General features: G+C 40.6%; 1 protein-coding gene across 4 annotated transcripts in view; it reads left to right on the plus strand.

Moving 5' to 3' along the window:
• CRYBG1 (crystallin beta-gamma domain containing 1) overlaps positions 1 to 20,520 on the plus strand; it is a 161,270-nt gene that overhangs the window by 20,808 nt on the left and 119,942 nt on the right. Inside the window, exon 1 of one of the 4 annotated variants that reach the window (XM_030556037.1) lies at positions 10,079 to 10,160. The exons of the other annotated variants lie outside the window; for them this stretch is intronic. Coding sequence (XP_030411897.1) covers positions 10,129 to 10,160 — 32 coding nt within the window. The 5' untranslated portion in view covers positions 10,079 to 10,128. Of the gene's footprint in view, positions 1 to 10,078; positions 10,161 to 20,520 lie in introns of those variants that run through there. 4 annotated transcript variants of the gene reach the window in all.

Here is a 20,520-nt window from a genome sequence, read left to right on the forward strand (position 1 = left end):
AGTCTTATGTGCAATATAACATTGAGCTTCTCTCACTTCATCTAATAACTTAAAGTTCCCAGTACTGAAACAAAGAATTAACTGCTATCTACAAGTAGTTATTCTATACTACAGTTATAAGATTACTTACTGTGTATCAGTTTAAAGCCTTTTGATACAACTTTAGTTCCTTTTCTTTACTGTATTGCATAACTCTAAGCATCTACATTTTGACCTGTCATCCCAGTGATTCATGACAGCCTCCTCTGTTGGCGAATTTACAGTAGCTGTAGTGGGGTTTGACATGGCATTGGAATAAGGTGCATAGATAGCACAGTGATGGGCATAGCATAAGAACCTTGGTAGATAAATATCTTGTGCAAATCATGATGGTTCCATTTAAGTCAACAGAGCTATGCCATTTTACATCAATGGAGATTCCTGCCCATGATTTATGTATTTATCACATCTGATAGTAAGCTCGGAGCAGACAGTTCTCAGCTTTTTGTTAAAAGAATGCACTGAACTGAAACACATCTGATTCATAGTTGACTATCATGATGGATCAAATTCATCTGAGGTATGACTCCATTAGCATTAGTGGACTTAACGGGATGAATTTGTCTCACTGACTACAGTCATTTCTTTTGATTTATAGTCTTATAGCTTTGATAATGCAGTTCAGAATTAAAAAGACTGCTGCACTGCATAGTTTAATTATACTTTTGAGTAGAAGTCTCCTTATTACGGAGGAATGCAAGACTATTTATCTTTGCAAAACAAATCTACATGAAATTCAAATCTTCAGGTTGTTATATTTCTTCTTTGTTATACAACTCTTATTTTATGAGTTACAGCAAAATTGGTAAAACTTCAACTATATTTGTGAGTAAAAAGATGAGTGTACAGTACATGTAAAGTAGGAAGGTGAAGGATTACTGAGTATGGGGAAAAAACAGCAGAAGGATTATAGTCCTCTTGAGCTGCCAAAAGGAGAGTAAGCGTGAGTGAAAAGTGTATGTGTGTGTTTGTGGAGTGGGGGTGGATTATAGTATGTTTAAAATATCGAAACAGACTGCACTTTGTACATTCGAGACAAGGGCACTGGCAGGTATATTAGGGGGCAAATATTTATTTTGATATTTAATAAGCTGAATCCACCATTATGATACTCCAGATTTACTGTGGTTGCCGTGTTAATCTGTATCAGCAAAAAGAACGAGGAGTACTTGTGGCACCTTAGAGACTAACAAATGTATCTGAGCATAAGCTTAGATGGGCTAAAACCCACTTCATCGGATGCATGCAGTGGAAAATACAGTAGGACGATATATATACACAGAGGAGATGGAAAAATGGATGTTGCCATACTAACTATAATGAGAGTGATCGGTTAAGGCGGGCTATTATCAGCAGGAGAAAAAAAAGTTTGTAGTGATAATCAGGATGGCCTATTTCCAACGGTTGACAGGAAGGTGTGAGTAAGAGTAGGGGGGGAAATTAGCATGGGAAAATAGGTTTTACTTTGTGTAATGACCCATCTACTCACAGTCTTTATTCAAGCCTAATTTAACGGTGTCCAGTTTGCAAATTAATTCCAATTCTGCAGTTTTTCGCTGGAGTCTGTTTTTTAAGTTTTTTTGTTGTAATATTGTGACTTTGAGGTCTGTAATCGAGTGACCAGGGAGGTTTAAGTGTTCTCCGACTGGCTTTTGAATGTTATAATTCTTGACATCTGATTTGTGTCCATTTAATCTTTGCATAGAGACTGTCTGCTTTGGCCAACGTACATGGCAGAGGGGCATTGTTGGCACATGATGGTATATATCACATTGGTAGATGTGCAGGTGAACAAGCCTCTGATAGTGTGGCTGATGTGATTAGGTCCTATGATGGTGTCCCCTGAATAGATATGTGGACAGAGCTGGCAACGGACTTTGTTGCAAGGATAGGTTCCTGGGTTAGTGTTTTTGTTGTGTGGTTGCTGGTGAGTATTTGCTTCAAGCTGGGGGTCTGTCTGTAAGCGAGGACTGTCCTGTCTCCCAAGATCTGTGAGAGTGAGTGATTGTCCTTCAGGATAAGTTGTAGATCCTTGATGATGCACTGGAGAGATTTTAGTTGGGGGTTGAAGGTGACAGCTAGTGGCATTCTGTTACTTTCTTTGTTGGGCCTGTCTTGTAGTAGGTGACTTCTGGGTACTCTTCTGACTCTGTCAATCTGTTTCTTCACTTCAGCAGGTGGGTATTGTAGTTGTAAGAATGCTTGATAGAGATCTTGTAGGTGTTTGTCTCTGTCTGAGAGTTTGGAGCAAATGCTCTAAGATACAACCGCAAAAATAGTCACCAAAAATAGTCTTAAAAAATAGTCATCTCATAATTGTTAAATCACTGAAAAAAAATTAGTATAATAAGACATAATGTACACACAGATAATTCAGTTTATATCATTTATATAAAGAGCATGCGCATCTGGTTTTAAGATTATCACATTAATATTTCTCAAAATAATAATACTTAGCTATTTCTTGCTTATGTTCCTTCAGAATCTGTATGATTTGCTTAATTCAGCAGTTTGTTTCAGCACCTCCTCTTTTGACTTCTTGGGCAGTACAAGAATTTTTATTTTGATTAATATGAGGGGAGCACGTATTGGGACAAGGAGCTGGTTATTTTGCAGGATTCTTAATGTGAGCGATTGGGCTGGTTAATACACAGTGGGACTGCTTAATACAGATATAAGGGGTTAGACAACTTTAACTGTCAAGCAATTCCTACATATCACCAGAAACATGTAGGAACAGCTCTGCATTTAATTTATTCTTGAGGGCATCCTGTGCCAAAAAATTAAGAATTCTGTGCCAAAAAATTAAAAATTCTATGCACAATATTTTAAAATTCTGCAAAATTCTGCAAACTTTATTAATAAACAAATGCAGAGGCTCCAGAATGGCAGCGGGGAGCACTGGCCACGGGGTGTATGAAGGTGGGAGATCACCTTGCAGCCTCCCCAGCCTCCACACCTGGGACACAGACTCAGTGGTGACATTGCACCCGACCCTGACACAACACAAGGCCTGTGCCTGCCCCAGAAACACCCTGGGGCCTTGCCCATGTGGGGCAGGCAGGCTCAACCAGGCAGGATCCAAGTGTGGAGGGGCTCAGTGTAGGGGGATCAAGGTGTGGGGTGAGAGGATTCTGTGTGGGACAATCTGGGTGCAGGTAGTTTAGTGGGGGGTCTAGGTGTGGGGGGATCTGGATGCAGAGAGGCTCATGGGGGAGGAGTTCCAGGTGCATGGGGGATGAGACTCTGCAGGGGCTTCCAAGCGAAAGAGGTTGGGGCTCAGTAGAGAGGTCTGAGTGCTGGAGAAGTGAGGCTTGGTGGGGATCTGGGTGCAGCTAGTTGGAGGTCGATGTTGGGATCTGGATGTGGGGGCTCAGGGTGATGCAGGGGGGTGAAGTTTGTCAGGGTGGAGGTTTGAATGCAAGGAGCTCAGTGGGGTGGTCTGGGTGCAGGGGTGGGGGCCCGGAGGCAGAGGATCTGGGTTCAATGGGGCTCCAGATGCAGGGGTTGAGGTTCAGTGGGGTAGGATTCAGGTATGGAGGACGGGGATGGTGGTGGTGGTTCAGGGTGTACAGGATGAGGCTTGGCAGGAGTGTCTGGGTATGGGATGTCCAGATGCATGGAGGCTGGGGAGATGGGGGAGCTCCCCCCCTCAGCTGAGGAGCGATGGGGGCAGGAAGCAGGGGAGGATGCTGAGCTTCCTGCAGCTGGGGGAGGTTTCTGGGGGTGGATCTGACACAGCCCCAGCCACACCTTGCAGGGGAAGAGGAAGTCCCATCCTCTCCAACCCAGCCAGGACTAGCAGCTGATCCCAGCTCATGGTAGCAGCCACTGTCTGGGGTCTCCCCAGCCCCACAGTGACTTACTGCTCCGCCAGCTGCTCCAGGTGCCTGAAACAATGTACCTGCACAGCTAGGGAGTAGTGAGTAACTGCTCTTGCATTTTCCCTTTGCTTTCCTGTCAGAAAGTCATTTTTCTGTGGGGAAGCAAAGAAATCTGGAGGGGACATGAATTCTGTGCATTTGCAGTGGCGCACAATTCCCCCAAGACTATTACTTGCAGACCCATGTACTTAAAGAGTCAGTGCAGATTTACTGATACCTAAACAGTTTACTTAAGATTGGACAGCATTGAAATTAGTCAATATAGATTCATATCCTTTACGTATTTAATCAGTCATATTGGCATATAAGTATTTAGATTGTAAATTCTTGAAGGCAGGGACTGTTCTTCCTGCATGTGCTTCTAGCATAACTATGGTTGTCCATAAATAATAATAATAAAAACAATTATAAATTAATTATTCATATTTTGTTGCTAAAGCCACTAAAAATAAAGCAAATATTTGTAAGAATCTTCTCTGTGTATGCATAAATTAGTTCAGTTTAAAAATTTTCAGAGTAGCTTCTGCATTAGTTACTAAGAACTAAAAATACAAACAATTTCAAGTCCTAAAACAAGCCATTTGGGGTAATTAATATCCATAACTAAAAGGGGAAAACTTGTTAACTGTAGTTTATCCTATGATTCAAAAACAATATCATTGATTTATTTCAGTCTTAAACAAAAATCCTCCTCTGGCTTAAAATGAATCATGGAAACTTTCAGGCCCAAAAGATTATTTTTTTAAAAGATTAGATGAGAATCCAAAGAATGACAGTGGAACACTAGTTACAACCTAAACTATGAGACAATAACCATGCTATGATAAAACCATAAGAACAATATATACATTAATTAAAAGGAAATAATTTGAAAAATGGGAATGTAAAGAAGAAACAAAGAAAAATATTTAAAATAACCTAAAAATGAGTCTGTCTTTACAGTACATAATATAAGGTGATTCGTAAGAAACAAATGAGTTTATTGAAAACTTAGATTAGGCTCTGATTCAGGAAAGCATTGAAGCAAGTGTTTAATTTTAAGATGTGCCTAACCACTTTCCTGAATCATGGCCTTACTCTATAAATATTAGATATTCATATGCTATGAACAATTAGTTGAAAATATTGTGTGCAGTTTTTGATGTTTCTGTCAATGTATTATTAAACTGCAAGAACACAGCAGTACTTCGAGATGAAATCAGAATGGCAATATTAGAACGTATGAATATTTCTTATGTCCAACACTCTCTACTAAAGACCTCAATCCGTGAAAGTAATCTGCCTGCACAGACCATTAAGCCCCTTCAGAGTTCCACTGACTTCAGCAGTATCACTTCATGTTGTGCATGTTATATTTCAGTTTGTCATTTAACTATATAAATTTGTTTCTAGTCTAGTTTAATGGTTTGTTTGTCCAACAGCAATGTGAAAGCAATTAGACTTGTTAAAATTTCACATATGGGCATTAAAGAATTAATAAACAAAATGCTTACACTTTGTTGATTTCATTTTCGGCTCCAGGAAGGACAGATTGCTTATTGGTAAGCTCCAGATGCTAAAAAACACCAATGCTGACATTAAGTGGGCTTGCCTTGGTACACAGCAACTATATGGTACTTTACAGACATTAATATCCAGTCCAGGATCAGACACAGTCTCTGTAGATAGTAAATATTTAACAGTTTATATAAATCAATATTAACTATGGATAGGGTTGCCAACTGTCTAATTGCACAAAACCAAACACCCTTGCCCACCCCTTCTCTGAAGCTCCTCCCCCTACTATCTCCATCCCCCCTCCCTCTGTCACTTGCTCTGCCCCACCCTCCTCTCTCACACATTTCACCGGGCTGGAGCAGGGGGCTGGGATGCAGGAGGGGGTGGGCTCCAGGAGGGGGGTTGGGCATGGGAGGGGGGTCTGGGATGAGGCAGGGGGTTGGGGTGTGCAAGGGGGTACAGGTTCTGGTCTGGGGGTGCCAGTTCCATGTTGGGCCCAGAAATGAGGAGTTCAGGGTGCAGGAGGGGGCTCCAGGCTGGGGCAGCAGGTCGGGGGCTGTTGGTGTGTGTTCTAGGAGGGAGTTTGGGTATGGGAGGGGGCTCCAGGCTGGGGCAGGCAGTTAGGGTGCAGGCTCCAGGTCACACTTACTTCAGGGGGCTCCCCAGCAGCGGTGACATGTCCTCAGCTCCAAGGCAGAGGTGCGACCAAGCGCCTCTGTGCAATGCGCGCTGCATTACCCTCAGGCACTGCTCCCACAGCTCCCATTGGCTGTGGTTTCCGGTCAATGGGGGCTGCAGAGTTGGCACTCAGGGCAGGGGCAGCGCGTGAAGCCCCCCTGGCCGCCCCTAAGACTTGGAGACAGAGGAACATGTTGCCGCTTCTGGGAGCCCTGCGGAGCCAGGAAGGGAGTCTGCCAGCCCCACCAACCGGACTTTTAACAGCCCGGTCAGCTGTGCTGACCAGAGCCATCAGGATCCCTTTTCAACTGGACGTTCTGGTCGAAAACCAGTCACCTGGCAACCCTAACTATGTAGTTAAATCAAGTAAACATAAAATTCAAAAGTTGTTGGAGGAATTGTGAGTTTTAAAATGCACAATTTATCCTTATGCAGAGGGCCAGCATAAAGGTTATGCACCACTTAAGTCCTTAAAATAGGGCTAAAGCAGGACTTGAGTATTGCATAAGTCTTGTGCTAGCCCTCTGCACTGGCGTGAATTTCACCCAGATAGGAAAAGATTGACTTTGCTAATGACAAAGTGGAAAAAGAACTGAATATGCAACACAGGAGGAGACTGCACAGGCTTTTCTTGGAGGGACTCTCTTGCTGTTAACTAATTGGATGAAGAGAGAAGTAGTAAAATCAGGTTTGTGTGCTTTGAAAGCTGGCAAAAATAAAATAGTATACAGACTAATGTATTATCCTGAAACTCCCAAATATTGTCTGACTGAAATCTGTTTTTACACCCTGCCTGGCCTCTGAGGGCTGCACCTAATTTGCATAAAGTTGAGCAAATTACTCCCACTGCAAGGATCAAGATGGAGCATGGCAACTTGGTAACTGTAGTCTGTGTGGGTTGCACCTCTATTAAAAGAAAGGGTGGTTGTGAGCTACACTGTAGAACTCCTTGGTATATATATGGCCTGAAAGCCACACTTTGGCCTTTCCAAAAAGAGGGAGCTGATTTTGGTAAGCACTACAGTTTTGCTGCTCCAACTCAAAGTACATTTTTTCGTCAGGTGATGGGATACCAGTGCAAGAACCTCATGTAGATACCAAAAAGATTTTTTTTCTTTAGGGCATGGTTGGTATCAGATTTGAGGGGCTCCAGCCTATCTGGCTATTTGTGGAGCAAAAGGGCTTCTATAAATACTTTACAATTATTTCACAGCACCAAAATGGAATAAGAAACCATTTTTATAAGCTCGATTTTGTTTTACAAATTCTGTTTAGTCCTCTCCACAATAGCCACATCATGTAAAGGACTAGTGCTAGGTAAATTCCCTACTCAGACAAAATTCCCACTGGCTTATTCAGTGGGGATTTTGCCTAGCTAAGGACTGCAGGATCAAAAATTTTCACGAGAGTTTAGTATATAAATGGATGAAATACTGGCACCACTGAATTCAATGAGAGTTTTGTTGCTGCTTTCAGTGGCGTTAGATTTCACACAATGATTTTTAAGGGTTTCTTGGTGGACTCTGAATGCGCGTAACTAAAATTTTAAAAATAAATGGTAGTCTTCATATGCATATTCTTGGAGAAGGTTTTTCATGTCACCATAATGTTGGAAGAAAAGCTAAAACAGGAAACTCAGTGGTAATTTATTATGATTATTAATAATTATTTATACAGTGCCATAGATGTATACAGTATTTTACAGACAAATAAACCAATGTTTTTCCATAAAGGGTTTATAATCTATTTTTTCAGTGGAATTTCACAAGCTATTACATAAAATCAGTTTCTGGAAGACAGAACAGTGTTGATTACCTGCAATAATAATATGGAAGGTGCAATAATTAATCAGTAATTCATGCTTTCTCACATCTAAATTATTTAATTCCTGACACAGTTCTGGGGCATTTTAATGTTTGTCTGATGATGCCCACTTTAATTCCAAAATATTTGTGTACATCTTGTATGTTTTAGTGTAGACAAGCTAACATGCTTTCCAGCCATTCAGAATTGCTGAGTAGATGATATTATTAGAGCCAGTTCTAGTCTGAAAACTTGGGGAGGAAAGAGGAATATCTACACCTCTACCTCAGTATAATGCTGTCCTCGGGAGCCAAAATTCTTATGACGTTATAGGTGAAACTTCGTTATATCAAACTTGATTTGATCTGCCGGAGCGCGCTGCCCCGCCCCCCTGGAGCGCTGCTTTACCGTGTTATATCCAAATTCATATTATATCGGACGGCGTTATATCGGGGTAGAGGTGTCTTTGGTCTTTTTCGCCATGCTGAATGAGACTAAAGTGAAAGGTGATAGATAGAAAACTGTTAGCCAAGGAATCCTGATCTACTGATCTCTAATTCAGCAGTTCTCAAACTGTGAGTCCAGACCCCAAAGTGGGTCCTGACCCCATTTTAATGGGGTCCCAGGGCTGGCATTAAACTTGCTGGGACCTGAGCACCATCACCCAGGGTTGGGGCCCAAAGGCTTCATCCCTGGGTGGTGGGACTCATGTTACAGGCCACCCGCCCAGGGCTGAAGCCCTTGCGTTTTGGCTTCCTCTTCACCCCGCCCACCCAGGGTAGTAGCGCTTGGGCTTTGGCCCCAACCCAGGGCAGCGGGGCTTGAGTGGGCACAGGCTTTGGTCCCCCCCTTGGGGTCATGTAGTTATTTTTGTTCTCAGAAGAGGATTGTGGTGCAATGAAGTTTGAGAATGGGATCTATTCGTTGCATGCTCTTTCTTTGAAATTAAATAAATGTAACTATTTCAAAACTAAATTGGTTTAGATAAAATCTAGACTGACTTTGTTCATGAATATAAATGTCAAGACTGTCAATGTGTGATCTGACCATAATTTTAATGTTAATAAATAACTAATATCTGTGGCTTTCGCTAGTCAGCATGGTATCTATGGTTTTCATAACATTCTTTCTAAAAGAAAATGACCAACATTTTCTAAAAATTAGGGCCCTAACTCCATATTAAGCACCAGAATATAAGTAGCTTCATTTTCAGAAATGCTGAGTACCCACAAATCTGAATGAATTTTGGCCATTTTGCATTTGAAAATCAGGCCATTTAACATTTAGGTACAGACAGTTATATATTTAGGCCTGGTGACTTCAGAAATGTTGGCCAATGTTAAAAAATAGCTATGTCTGTTGGACAGTTGTAGTTCCCATCAGCCTGAAGCATTGTCTAATGTATTAGATGATAAATGAATATCAAAGGTGACAAATGATGTGGCAGGCTAGTTTGCTATCTTCAATGCTTCCCTCCTACCTTCCAGCCAAATCTTTTTCTCTTGGGTGGAAGAAATATACCTTGTGTCTGCAATGGAGAAGCAAGTTGGCTGAGCAAGCATTGCATAAGCTAGTGACACAGGGCCCTGGGCAACCGGCCTCAGCAGAAAACAACCTGATAATGTATAATTTGCACCCTGGACATGGGTAGTGCAAACCTCTCCCTTCCTGTGCAATAGACGGTGGCCCTGCTACTGTGTTGCTTTCTCAGCGGGGAGGAATTGAGGGTGATGGTTTGAGATGAGGGAGGAGGGAACAATCAGGAAATCGTTGGCGCTCGCTCCGCGCCGCGGGAAAGTTGGGAACCCCAGCGACTGGGCGAAGGGGGAGGGATTTGCAGCCTCGGCTGCTGCTAGGTGAAGGTAGGCGGTGCTGGGGCAGCCCACAGCTGGTCCCCAGGGGGTGCGGCACCTCCCACTGTCTGCGCTAAGCCCCGGGCTCTGGCTCCAGCCCCCTCATTCGCTGGCGAGTTCCCTGCTCGCCCGCCGCTCCAGCTCCAGCTCCAGCAGCGCTCGGCATGGAGAAGCGGGGGCGCAAGCGGTTCGGGAAGCTCTTCCACTGGAGCGAGTCTGAGGACTCGGAGCCGGAGATGGGCGCGGAGACGGCGGCCCTCCGGCGGCAGGTCGGGAGCAGCAGCCTCCCGGAGGGGGAGCCCAAGAAGCGCTCGGCGTTCGGCCACTGGCGCCTGAAGAAGAAGCAGCAGCCGGGAGAAGGGGGCGGCGGCTGCATGTCCTCGTCTCCCGGGAGCTCCGCAACCAGGTAACAACCCCCGCTCACTTCGCCTCCTGCTCTGCCTCCCATTCCCCGCGGCGGCTCCCCCCTCTCTCCGAAACCTGCTGGGCTCCTACCCGGGCAGCCGCCCCCTTCCCCGGAGCGCAGCGCAGCCCGCCCCGCTTCAGGGGCTCTGCCTGTCCCCTGCGGACCAGCGCCCCCAAATCAGGCTGGCGTTGGAACCCCCCTTATGTCCCTCGCCATCCCGTCCCACGGATGGAAGTGATTTGTCGCATACAGGCTTCATATCCTTGAAGGGAATTAGAGATGAGCCAACACAGGACCCATCTACCATCCTCAGCCACGACCAGGTTTGAACCACAGCTAATTTGGTCAAGTGAAACTCTACCGTTGTGAAAGTTAAGTCCAGCCTTGGTCCCTCTCTGAATACTGAACTGCCTGGTGTGTGTGTGTGAATATATACACGTACCTGAAACACATATGCCTGAGATTTCAGCCAGATCCTTGGGGAATTACTTAAGTGGGTGTTGTAGTCTCAAAAGACTGTTTACAGGTGATGGATAGAGCATTTGTTTGCACAGTATTCACATTTACAAATACAGCTGGCTTTCCTTGGATCTGAGTCATGTTGTTGAAACCCAGAACACAATTCACCAAGTCATATACAATTTTAAGCTTTTTGTTTCTAAAAGAGAATGTTTAGCTGAAAGATAGTTGCTTACTTTCAATAATCCTTTGCATAGAAGCAAGGACTGATAGTGTCAACATGTTTTGTGTGTAAATCAATAAATGTATTAATGGGCATAAGTAACAGTCACCCTATGCCTGAGGCAGAAAGAAACTTCCTGGGTAAAAAGAAGTTCATAAAATGCACATGATATGTTGTTTTCAGTAGCTGCCATAATAGTCATTGACTTGGTGCACATTCTTTCTCCACTCCTGGGCTCAGCACAGAAATATGGAAGGAAGGAAAAGAGTCTTTAAAACTTTTTTCTGTGGCATTTTCCCCTTATTTTCAGCCCCCATTGTAAGTCAGAGCCAGCCTCAGGGCTCCAACAGGCCTCAGAGGGCAGCCCTTCTGCCACTGAAGAATAGCCAAAGTGCGGTATATTCTAGCCATAATTATGATGGATATCTTCCTTGGTGTCAGTTGCAGACCCTTTATGCTGCTGGAGCTGTAGGGTAATTGAAAATCAGGCCTTTTATATATTTAATGAATTCATGGGTGATTACAACAAATTTGGGTGAGTGCTCCAGACAATACATTTCAGCCCTGGAGCTCATCTGAACAGCAAAGTCTAGGCAGTAGAGAATCAGTAGTGTTAGTGTTATGTGGATTCAAAAGTGTCCAAGTAAAATACACATTTCTCAATGATAGATAATTCAAAGGTTGAGAATGTTTATATGTGGGAAGAATATGTCTTTGGGTGTATATAATATTTTTACAAAATTAATGATAGTCAAGTGTACCCATTAAAAATATGGACTACAGCTGTTTGCATTTGAATGTGTATATAGAACAACTTTAAATATTTTTCATATTTTTGTACAAATATTGAAAAGTCCTTTGCAGAATGATTGAAATAGAAACTGATGTGTTTTATAATCCTGCTTGACAGCCAAATTCAACTCAATATTCCTTGATGGGACACTTAAAACAACACATGCTCTACTTCCTCCCCACCCCCAAAAGGCAAAATCCCAAATACAGCTTTTTAAAACCAGAGTAAGAAGAATCAAAGACTCAGTGCAGTACTGAAGGTCCCTTGCTATGGGAGGTGTTTAGGTACAGTAATAGGTTCGTGGGTACCAATACAAAGCCCAAAGAAAATAAATAGATGAGATTAAAAAGTAGAAAGATTGTAACAGTTAGGTCCTAATTTCATACACCTGACAATGTCAGTGGGAGTTTTGCCTGCATAATGAGTATGGGACTCGGTAATGACAAACTATGAACAAAACCCACTAATTACTAGACTTTGAAAATGACAGATTTATAAATATCACACAAAAGTGCAGCTTTTTGTTTTCTGTTCCTAGGGCTAGTCATTTTTTCTATTCACTGCACTGTGGGACAGATTATGCCCCTAGTTATAGCAGAGCTACTAGGAAGGATATTTATAAATATTTTTTAATAGAAATATGCATTTTTATGTCTGCATCACTTCCTGAATGAAACTGGCCTTCTTAGAAGAATCTAAATACTTGTCCCATTAACCTGTAATTTCGTATCATTACAAGCACAAAAAAAAAATGGTGTGTGTGTGTGTGTGAAATGAAGCAGGGAAATTGTTGTACATTTTAGGCTACGCCACTCAAAATTATGTTTTCTGAAAGGAGTATTGTGTTGTACAATGTGTCTCAGTTATAACATTGCTTTTCAATATATTTTGTGCAAGCACTTGATTCTTATTAAATTCATTGATTAGCCATGAAAGGTGTATTCACAGTAGACCAAAAGAAGACTTTATAACAGGGGTCGACAACCTTTCAGAAGTGCTGTGCCGAGTCTTCATTGATTCACTCTAATTTAAGGTTTCACGTGCCAGTAATACATTTTAACGTTTTTAGAAGGTCTCTTTCTATAAGTCGATAATATATAACTAAACTATTGTTGTATGTAAAATAAATAAGGTTTTTAAAATGTTTAAGAAGCTTCATTTAAAATTAAATTAAAATGCAGAGCTCCCCCAGACCGGTGGCCGGGACCCAGGCAGTGGGAGTGCCACTGAAAATCAGCTCACGTGCCGCCGTCAGCACGTGTGCCATAGGTTGCCTACCCCTGCTTTATAACCTAAATTAATGTATACGTTAAATAGACCTGGTCTACACTGGGGGGTGGGGGGTGTCGATGTAAGATACGCAACTTCAGCGATGAGAATACCGTATCTGAAGTCAACGTATCTTATTCCGACTTACCTCCCGTTCTCATGGTGCAGGATCGATGGCCACAGCTCCCCTGTTGACTCCGCTACCACCACTCGCTCTGGTGGAGTTCCGGAGTTGACGGGGATCGTGTTTGGGGATCAATATATCGTGTCTCAATGAGACGCAATATATCGATCCCTGATAAATCGATCGTTACCCGCCAATATGGCGGGTAGTCTGGATGGACCCATAGAGCTCATTTTCAAAATTTGAAGTGCTTAACAAACAGTGTCACATTTTGTTATGGGACAGATGTTCATCCAATTAATTACAAATCAGAAGGCTTGATGTTCAAAGGTACCTGTTCAAAATGAGCATGGGAAGTTTGCATTTAAAGCTTAAAAAATAAGTAGTTGAGTGGCAGTTGCCGGGCATGTTATAGTTGTGCAGTCAGGATATGGAAAAATGGTTTTGTTTTTTGATGATTTTTGGTTAGCTATCATCTTTTCTTACTAAGAGATTGTCTATCTTGTGTAGCAGCTTCCAAGTTGGACTAAAAGATTTTTAAAAAAATCTGGATTTCTTTAAACTTGAGGCTGCTACTGCAGAATATTGTGCCTCAACATTGTCTTGGCCTTCTACTTCCTTTAGTACTGGACTCCTAAGATTAAATCAGAAAAACCTGATCTAATCTTCTCTGGACTATCTTCAAAACAGTGACTCCTGTTATCTCTGGTAAGGAGATGACAGCTACAGAAGTGGATGTGTGACACAGCTGGGTCAGATAGTACCAGTTCAGAAGAAGCTATAATGGAAAAAATGCTAGAGAACAATAATTCTTATTGTGTATGAAGAAGAATGGAAATGTTAGCAAACCAGGCTATACTAAGAAGTCTACATTTGATTGGGATTACTGCAGGTGTGGAGGGTACATACCCAAGGGAGGATGATAGGGTTGCTAACTCTTGGATATTGAATGGCAAAAATGACCATATTTTTAGAGAGGTGATTATAGAATTCAAGCTCTGAAATTGTTTGGAGCTGAGGGTAACAGAAATATCTATAGTGTGACAGAGAGTTATATCTAGAAATAGGGACAAAAATTAATTTTCCTTAATCTATATTAACTATCATTGGAAAATGCAACTAATCAATTTAAACTGATAATACAGGCTAGTATAATAATTGGTATGATGATTCACTATTCATGGCTCATGAGCCAGATGCTAATTAGAAAATATATGCTGAATATAAATTACTTTTGTCATGCTTCATGCTTCTGCAATTTAAAAGAAACTTTATTTGGAATAATTAACATTTATGTATTTTGTGTTTATCCTTGCTGAATGATGATATGGGGAGATAGATACAATTGTTCGCAAAAGTTTGTATTTGCATACCTGAAGGATATGATCACAAAAAAAAGTTTTGCTTGGGTATTTGCAAGGTATCCATCTTTTTAGCATCCAGGTGGTGAAATATAGAAATTTATAATAGCATAACACTGAATCCCTAAGGTACCCTCCTTTTTCGCTTTGGCTGCCTGAACCTCTTTTTCTCTTCTCTGATGTTATTTAGTTTCTGTTATTGAAGAAGTGTCAGTGCAAAAAGGTGAGTTTTGCAATCAAATCTAAAGATGGTTGGGTGTGGGCTCAATCAGCTCTCACTGAGTAGGGTGTTCCATAGAGAGGGCCCCTTTACTGAGAACATCTGCTCTCCACCTCCCAAAAAATGCATATTTCCCACTCTGTTTAGCAGTCTTTCTGGGTCTCTATTGAAGGAGTGGTTTCCAGGAAAATCTAATCCCAAGATGCTGAAGACTTTAAAAATCAGGACCAGGACCTTAATATGGACTCAAAAGTAGACAGGGAGTCAATGGAAATCATGTTGCCTTGGTGTTGTGATTGTTTGACATTGATAAATGGGCCAACAGACACTGCACTCTCTGAAGTTTTTGTCTGGCCCTGATTGTCAGCAATAGATACGAACATAAGAATGGCCCTACTGGGTCAGACCAGAGGTCCATCTAGCCCAATATACTGTCTTCCGACAGTGGCCAGTGCCAGGTGCCCCAGAGGGAATGAACAGAACAGGTAATCATCAAGTGATCCATCCCCTGTCACCCATTCCCAGCTTCTGGCAAACAGAGACTGGGACACCATTCCTGCTCATCCTGGCTAACAGCCATTGATGGACCTATCCTCCATGAATTTATCTAATTCTTTTTTGAACCCTGTTGTGGTCTTGGCCTTCACCACATCCTCTGGCAAGGAGTTCCACAGGTTGACTGTGTATTGTGTGAAGAAATACTTTTGTTTGTTTTAAACCTGCTGCCTATTAATTTCATTTGGTGACTCCTAGTTCTTTGTTTATGAGAAGTAGTAAACAGCACTCCCTTATCTACTTTCTCTACACCAGTCATGATTTTGTAGACCTCAATCATATCTCCCTTTTATTTGTCTCTTTTCCAAACTGAAAAGTCCCAGTCTTATTAATCTCTCCTCATGCGGAAGCTGTTCCATACCCCTAATCATTTTTGTTGCCCTTTTCTGAACCTTTTCCAATTCCAGTATATCTTTTTTGAGATGGGACGACCACATCTGCACACAGTATTCAAGATGTGGGCGTACCATGGGTTTATATAGAGGCATCTATATAATCTATCCCTTTCTTAATGATTCCCAACATTCTGTTCGCTTTTTTTGACTGTCGCTGCACATTGAGTGGATGTTTTCAGATAACTATCCACAATGATTCCAATATCTCTTTCTTGAGTTGTAACAGCTAATTTAGACCCCATCATTTTGTATGTATAGTTGGGATTATGCTTTCCAGTGTGCATTACTTTGCATTTATCAATATTAAATTTCATCTGAAGAGTTATAATAGTGCTATTATGAGCCAGCAGATGCCTAGATTATAGCAGTAAGAGTCTTGTCCAGATGAAATGGATGTAATCATCTGTCAAGCTGGAGCTGTTGAGCTGTTACTACTGTTACATCCCTAGTTTCAAAGAAGGATGATAAATTATTATAATAGTAATCAGAGACTTAACAGTATCAAGGCAGATATCTGAACAGTTCCTCTGATGGTTTGCCCTTCTGGTCAACTACTTTCATTTTTATCTAAATTAAGCTTGATCCAGATGGTCTTCATCTAGGTGGTGAATTCTTGCAGGCAGAGTGGCATCTGTCCATAACTATGAAGAGTTCATCCCACAGTGGCTTGACAGGGAGAAAAGCAGTTAATTAAGGTGTAGTAATGGCATGAAATTTAGTAAAGGCCAAATATCAGGAAACGTTTAGATTATGAAATATACTTCACCCCAGACAGGAACAACAACTCAGCAGTAGAATATATGGAGAAATTCTGTACTGGCCGGGGTGATATATATATATATATATATATATAGATATATATAGATAGATATATATAGATAGATATATATAGATAGATATATATATATATAGATAGATAGATAGATATAGATATAGATATAGATATAGATATAGATATAGATATAGATATAGATATAGATATAGATATATCTATAGATATAGATATAGATATAGATATATCTATAGATATAGATATAGATAGATATAGATAGATAGATAGATAGATAATATCACCCCGGCCAGTACAGAATTTGTGTTATGAATTTGTGAAGAACTATTATACATATGTATGTATAATAGTTCTTCTCCATATCTAATTTCTTTGCCTTTTTTTTTTACTATTCTTTGCTTTAACTTCTATAGGAGGAGAAGTGTGGGAACCATGCTTCAGCGTATATATATTATGTAGCATTTTGTTGATAGATTAATTGAGGCTTATTACTAGCTGACTTTTACCCTTATCTTAAACAAGAATTTTTAATAATACGAGACTTTGGCAATTTTACTAAGAACAATTTTATTTAACTGTAATGCTCTTAACTGCATTAACTAACTATAAAAAAAAATGCCTCAATTCTGCAAACACTTAACTGTGTGTGCAATTTTATATTGTGAGTCATCCAGTTGCAGTCAATGGAACTACTCACATGCACAAAGTTATGCATGTGCTTTGTTTGCAAGATCAGGCTTAAATATCTAAAGGTGTTACTAGTTACATTCACTTTGCAAAATTATATTTGAGAATTAAAAAGGGGTAGCTACATAATAAACTATCGTGAATCATGCCATAAATAAGCAAGATGCTTAAGGAATAAAAATATGCTATGATATTGCTTTATAAAGGAAAGAAAGACAAGTTCTTATAATGTCAAGTTGATATCTCAAGAATCAAATACCGTACTTAAGGTTTTTTTTTCTCAAATATAGTGTGACATTGTCACTTTGTGAAGCATGAATGCTTTTTAAATGTATGTCTCTGTAGAAAGATACTAAGATAAGGGGCAAGCTGGAACAAATACTCAGTGCCATCCATAGAGTAATAATTGCACTGAATTCATAAAAGATTAAAGGTATCCTATTGTGAAAGACTTATGTAAGGATGTCTGTGCCCTGAAAGCCTGCAGTAACCTTTCACAGGTTGAGGATGACATGGGCAGAGTTGCCTTGTATAGAGGTTTCTATGCCTCATTTGTACTAGGGTTAGGTTATGCAGTGATTCCGACTAGGTCAGTGTGAAGTAGAGCATGATACTTTTCACTTATATTATTTAATCAAAATTGGCATTTATGTTTGGTATTTATTTTTGAACTTTAAAAAATAGTACTGCTAATAATTTCTAATAATTAACTGATCTGCTGCCTTTAAAATTGATGGAGGTTTTGCCTTTTGTCTTAGTAGAATGGGAATAGCATCTCACTCCTAAATTCTGTGTCTTCAGAATTCTTTAGTTCAAAAATATCAAATTGTGGTATACACTGTTTTTTCTAAAATACATGTAAATGATCACTAAAACGTGCTCTTGATGGCAGAAAATGAAACACAGTGAATGGACTTTGCCATTCACGTACATAGGAATCATCCATATCTCTTTGAATATGACTTTTGTAGTTCTAAGCTTAATTGGAACTTATTTAGAAAGAATCTGTATTTTTTTCAGTATGGGAGCATAATGTACACAAGAGAATAGTGACCCAGGGATCCTAGGGAGAGTCTTGGATGTCCTAATTCTGTTTTATTTATAGCAGTCATTATGTCGTACCCTGTCATTTGCAGTAAGTCATTTTACCTTAGTCTTGTAGCCATCTTTGTTTTTGTTTTGTGTATTGTGTGCTACTAACCTGTTAGTCAATACTGCAAACACATTTTTATGCTTACTTGACCCTTTCAGCAAGTTGGTGAGATTTCAGATCTAGAATGAAATCCTGCCCATTGAAGTTAATGGGAGTTTTGCCATTGACTTCACTGAGGCCAGGATTTCACCTATTGTGTTGATGGAGCAATTTTTGTGTTGCTTTTTATTACTATTACCATCCCCTAAAACAATCATCATTTTTGCTTGCTACAGTATTGGGAGTGAGTTTGTCTCATTCTTTCTTTATGAGAAGATGCAACATTTGGACAACTATCTGTGGAACTATAATTGCAATATAGTTGCACAAGGAAGTCCAGACTCCTCCTTTTTTGACTTAACCGTTCCATTATATGCCTTTTGGAAATGATGTAATTCAAATACTACATTTCTCTATTTTTAAAAAAAAAAGAATAAAAATGTTGATTTAATCTCAGAAGGTGAGGAGCTTTATCAGTATGGGACTAAACTGATTTTTCTAACCAAAGTTGCTCTCTCTCACCACAAATGTTTTGTTTGAAGAATGTATTGGTACTACTGTACAATTTCTTCCATTATGTATATTTTAAAAACAAACAAACAAAAAAACCCTATGTTAAAAGAATGTAAAGTTTGCAAAGTCCAGCACTGAAAAGTTAGGAAGTGCCTGAATTAAGATTGCCTGTGCAACCTTAATTTGTCCCCCTTGTGCATATGCATTATGGTACAGCCTTGAATTTCATGATCCCATACTATTTTTCCACTGGATCCATGCTTCATTCAGTGCAGAGGATGGGACTGTGCTCCAGGAATGAATGAATCATGGTTATGTATTGAATGAGGCTGTTGTCTATAGGACCTCTGCTTCATTTGTTGCAGAAGCTGGAAGGTGTGTGGTGAATGAGGGAAGGAACTGCAGGCAGAGAAATGGTCTTGTAATTGAATGCAATACTGGAGAATTGGATTCTATCCTGGTTTCTGCCACAGAGTTCCTATATGATGCTGGACAAATCATATAAGCCATAGTTTTTACTGGTGGCCCCTGTGTGTTCCTCATTTTCTTGGCACCCAAACCAAGACACATGTGGTCTTATTTGCCAAAGTTCTAAGCACTCGCAAATATAACTCAGGTAAATGGAAATTCTGTTCCCAGCATATAGAGTGCTATAAAATACTTATTACTCTGTAAAATCTGGTCCTAGGATTCTTAGATTGGGCACCCAAAATTAGTGGACACTTAACAATGTTGGCTTTAAACTCTGTGCCTTGGTTCCCCATTTGTAAAATGGGGATAGTAATATCACAGGGTGTGGTGAAGATTGATTCATCAATGTTTGTAAAGAACTAAGATACTATGATGAAAGCACCATTAAAAAAAAAAGCCCCCAAAGAAATTAATGTCTGTATTCAGTGCAGGGTATGGATGGTTTGTTTTAGAGCTACACATTGAATGCTAAAGATAAAAATAAATATTGAATATCTACCCATTCCATAAGCACTATCCAGCCAATCCCTCTCTTCCATTCTGCTCCTATCTGTCTCATCTTCCTCTCCCCTTCTCTGCTCCTATCTCCCTCCCCTCTCTGCTGCTCCCATCCTCGAGCTCTTACACCCTTTGCACTCCCTGGTGCAAGCAGAGAGAGCCCTGAAAACACCAGAGAGAACCTCCCTGATCTTAGTCCCTGTGCCTAGTGCCACAGCAGCACCTGGCAGCCAGGAAGAGCAATTGTAGAGAAAGTCCTGCTCAGTCCCTGTAACCCTGGCTAGAGCAAGCTTAGTGCAGATGGAATCTGCAGGGAATTGAGCTGCCAAATTCTGATAAGTCCCTTTACTGAGCATGTACCAGCTGTGATTTTTTGCCAGTAGCTCATCAGGTATGTAAACAACTTTTTTTTTTTTAAATGTGGAGGGCTGAAGTAAATAAAAAATAGCTGTTGAATATCACTTCATTAGTAATTTTGTACCATGACTAAACTTGTCCATTTTTAATAAAGTGAGATGAACAAACTTCTGTTCCAAACTCATTATTTCCTTTATTTATTAATGAAATCCCTAAGTTTTGGGGGGCCTAGTGCCCTCCCCAAGCCCTCAGTTGTCTATACTCATGCTCATAATTTAAGTAAATTTGAACAAATATTCACAAGGATGGTAAAATCACATCCCTTTCACCCCTACCATCACCCTATTCCAATTGCAAGTCCCTGTTTGCAAAGCCTGGGGGGCTATAAATTGTTAAAGAAACAGCTGCAATAATTTTTTTAACATGGGCAAACCAGCATATTTTCCCTTAACA

The sequence above is a fragment of the Gopherus evgoodei genome, chromosome 3 (genome assembly GCF_007399415.2).
Source record: "Gopherus evgoodei ecotype Sinaloan lineage chromosome 3, rGopEvg1_v1.p, whole genome shotgun sequence".
Lineage (NCBI taxonomy): Eukaryota > Metazoa > Chordata > Testudines > Testudinidae > Gopherus > Gopherus evgoodei.